This window comes from Lactuca serriola, chromosome 7, assembly GCF_051521515.1.
Source record: "Lactuca serriola cultivar US96UC23 chromosome 7, Lser_US96UC23_V15, whole genome shotgun sequence".
Lineage (NCBI taxonomy): Eukaryota > Viridiplantae > Streptophyta > Magnoliopsida > Asterales > Asteraceae > Lactuca > Lactuca serriola.
In genome coordinates this window covers 129,527,514-129,531,098 of record NC_136414.1, presented here as the reverse complement: position 1 = coordinate 129,531,098, position 3,585 = coordinate 129,527,514, and the positions used below count along the sequence as shown (strand labels likewise).

The 3,585-nt window shown below is 33.1% G+C and overlaps 1 protein-coding gene across 1 annotated transcript; it reads left to right on the top strand.

Moving 5' to 3' along the window:
- Positions 1 to 778: 778 nt before the first annotated feature.
- LOC145061952 (protein DEHYDRATION-INDUCED 19 homolog 3-like) lies at positions 779 to 3,020 on the top strand. Its single transcript, XM_079009551.1, has 5 exons — positions 779 to 1,082; positions 1,179 to 1,321; positions 1,572 to 1,651; positions 1,776 to 2,030; positions 2,693 to 3,020. Exons 1-5 carry the CDS (start codon positions 1,004 to 1,006, stop codon positions 2,799 to 2,801), a joined length of 666 nt encoding a protein of 221 aa, XP_078865677.1. The 5' UTR covers positions 779 to 1,003; the 3' UTR covers positions 2,802 to 3,020.
- Positions 3,021 to 3,585: the final 565 nt, after the last annotated feature.

Genomic DNA, 3,585 nt, shown 5'->3' with positions numbered 1-3,585 from the left:
AGAGAGAGAGAGAGAGAGAGAATTCAGTAATGCAAGGATATGAGACTAGGAGGGCTGAGGGCTGCATTTATAGTTGCTAAAAGCCTAGAAGGGGAAGTTTCTGACGAGATACATGACACTAAGTTCGTCATTTCACATATTTATGGCATTAACTAAGGTTAGGCAAACGTGTGGACTTGACCCATCTATTGATCCATGTAAAACCTATACATGCCTATCAAAAGAAAAACATTATAAACTTATTAAATGTTTCTTCGCCCACATATATGGGTTAATGGCTGGGAAACTAGCAACTTATATTTACCACTATAATTTCAAACATTTAGACCTGATGCCAATACCGAGCCACTCACCCTAGCATAAAATAATGCAACATGAAACGGCATGCTATTGAACTTGCCCTTATTCTTAAGCTTATTTTTCACCAATAAAAAACTATACATTTAGTGATATCTCATAATAGTGTAAGGCTCATTTGTTTCTTCTAGGTATATAAAACTTACTGATTAAAAAAATACAGGCAAATTTAAAAAGGGTAGCCCGTTCCCCACCTATCTCTCCCTATGAAGGTGAAGGTGCCAAAATATTGGTGGGGGGCATCAGTGACTAAAAATAAAAATACAAGTTTGTTTTAAGACATGTTAATTTTTTGTATCAAAAGAATTAGGGTAAGTAAAAAGTTAAAAAAAAAAATGTTATTTTATGTGTATTCAATTTGGATTAAAAAAAAATACTAATAAATAAATAAGTGGAGATATAAAAGATGTGTAGTAGCCGACTTCACTCTTCCTTTTCGGGTGAAATCACCTGTAAAAAGCAAAGCAAAGCAAAGCAGCATCCTCTAAAATCAAAACCAACCAAACCACCCCTAATCGCTCTCGTCCCCATCCATTATTCCCCGACGCATCCCCAATTCCTAAGCTTCATCTGCGATTTCAATTTCCCCTCAAATCCATCCGTAAACCCTAGCTCAATTTCGATTCAACATCTTCCACTGTCAATCATGGACGCTGACTCTTGGGCTGCTCGTCTATCTTCTACATCCAAGCGATACCAATATGCTCTTCAATCCCGATCGTCTGGTAAACATCAAGATTTAATTCAGGGTTTCTTGTGATTATTTGTAATTTATTTGTATGAGACCATAGGGTGATTGGATTTGTATGAATTTGACGCAGATATGTTTATGGGGTTCGAGGACATCGAGGTGGATGATGATATCAGGGAAGAATTTCCATGCCCCTTTTGCACTGGTTATTTCGATGTAGTGGGTTTGTGTTGTCATATTGATGACGAGCATCACGTTGAGGCCAAGAATGGGGTATCGATTGTTATACTTTTGCCCTAATTTTCGTTAATCCCCTTTTTCAAAGTTCAATTCTTTTCCACCTTCTGTCTTCTTTTTTAATGCTTGATGATATTTAGTATCTATCTATCAGGGGATTCAGAATCTGAAATACCCTGATCATTATCACAAGCATATGCCTTTTGGATTCTGATTTGGGAGTTGAATAAGAATTAAGAAAGATCGTTAGGCTTTCTCTAACTTGTTCCAGTTTTTGATATTGCAGGTGTGTCCGATTTGTGCTGTGAGGGTGGGGGTAGACATGGTAGCACATATAACCTTACAACATGGAAACATATTCAAGATATCCTTTTTTTAATATGATATTTCTACAAAATAGAACTTGTTTTATTGTAATTCTTTTTTTATATATGTTTCTATGTTTTTGATGATGAAGTTAAACTGTGAAATCCTTAACCAAAACTTACATGCAACAAAAGAGAAAGTGTCGCAAAGGTAGTTCTGTATCAACACTTTCATTGTTAAGGAGGGAACTAAGAGAAGGAAATTTGCAGTCTTTATTTGGAGGTTCCTCTTATATAGTTCCATCAGCAAATGCAGCACCTGACCCTTTGTTGTCATCATTTATTTTGCCAATTGTTGATGATCTTGGAAGCACTCAATCTAATTCAACAGCTGAATCAGTTTCTGTAACCAAAAGCACAACTGAAAAAGTATCTGAAAGGTATGATTCTTGAATCTTGATACTCAATGCCTTTTGGTCTTATTATATATATCATTATCCTATTTGTTATTGTGAACACATAATACAATCTTGGAAGCATATTCTTATCCATGTAGAGAACTTGAGGATGAGGTTTTTTTATGAAGGGATGAATGATGGGAACATAATCACAAATGGGATCATAAAAAAATTATATTTTTTATCACTAAAGATATGTTTGTATATATTTACTCAATAGGGCAAATAGGGTTGCAGGATCTGAATTTTTAAGAGGTCTGAATTTCTAAGAGGGTCTGAATTTTTAAGATCCGAGTTTTTCACATGTTTGGTTGGAACCTCTGAAATGCTTTGCCAAATGATAAAAATGACCATTTTACCCTTCCGTATCATTTCTTTCAAATACAACATTGTACTTCCAACCTTTTCCTTATTAAGACATCATACTTTGAAAACTATAACCAATTCTAGCATTTTCTACTTTCAACTGTTTAATAGGCCATTTACTTTTCGATATTTACTCGATTACACAACAAACAAACTTTTATAGATCATGCAAAGATTACTTCTAATAACTTTAAAGCTATGTTATTGAAGTGTGTACTATGAACAACACACTGTTTATTTATGATGGGTATTAATGGAAGATGAAAATGTATTTGCAGAAAAGCTCAATCACCTCCATTGTCGATTGAAGATAAGGAAGAAAGGAGCAGAAGATCGGAATTTGTGCAAGGAATGTTGATGTCAACTATTCTTGGTGATGAGTTGTAAAAAGATGTGGTTATGGGGTTTCAAGGTGAGAGGTTGGTTGGGTTACTTATTTGTTATGTGATAATGGGGAGAGTGAAATGTAGTAATAAATTTGTAATTTATGTTTCTGAGAATTGTAGCATCAATTAAAGTGAGAAAGAAAAAAAAAGAAATAAGTAGTATTAGTTTGTAAGCGAATGCGATACATTTTACTGAAATATGTTGTGGTTGTTTCTTCTATTTCTAAATTTTATAGCAAAAAGTTGCTATCAACACTACTAAATCAATATGTTGTTATAGTAAAACTATAAAAATACTGTATGTGTAGTAGTTTAAACAAAAATATAGAAATGATCCCATGTAATAGTAACATCACAAAACTAATTCCTTTTGCAGGAAATTTCATTTGAAAATAACCTTTTGTACATATAAGATTAATAAACTTTTACCATAATGCACAAACTTAAAACCGACGTTACACACAAGTTAGATTATACAAACTAAATGGGTTTTAAATAGTTGAAAGGCCAATTACACAAAACCAATATATTTGAGCATCATACCAAAAAAGACATTACTTATTATTTTATTTTATTTTTGCATGAAAGTCATTGACGATTCTTTTTATTTTTTTTATTTAAGTCATTATTTGCTTATAAAATTGGTTCCCAAGTTTAACTAGTTTACATAGTCAACTTTCAGTGAGGTGCCATTTAATGTGACAAAGTATTGTCCACAGAAGCGATTGGGTGTTTTCCTTCTTTTTTACCAAATCAATTGATCTCTATTTTTACTGAGTTCTATA

Excerpts from the sequence above, each read along its gene's own strand:
- LOC145061952 (XM_079009551.1), top strand. The coding sequence starts at position 1,004 with ATGGACGCTGACTCTTGGGCTGCTCGTCTATCTTCTACATCCAAGCGA. Across the intron at positions 1,652-1,775 it reads CATGGAAACATATTCAAGAT|GCAACAAAAGAGAAAGTGTC; the intron begins ATCCTTTTTTTA and ends CAAAACTTACAT. Across the intron at positions 2,031-2,692 it reads ACTGAAAAAGTATCTGAAAG|AAAAGCTCAATCACCTCCAT; the intron begins GTATGATTCTTG and ends ATGTATTTGCAG.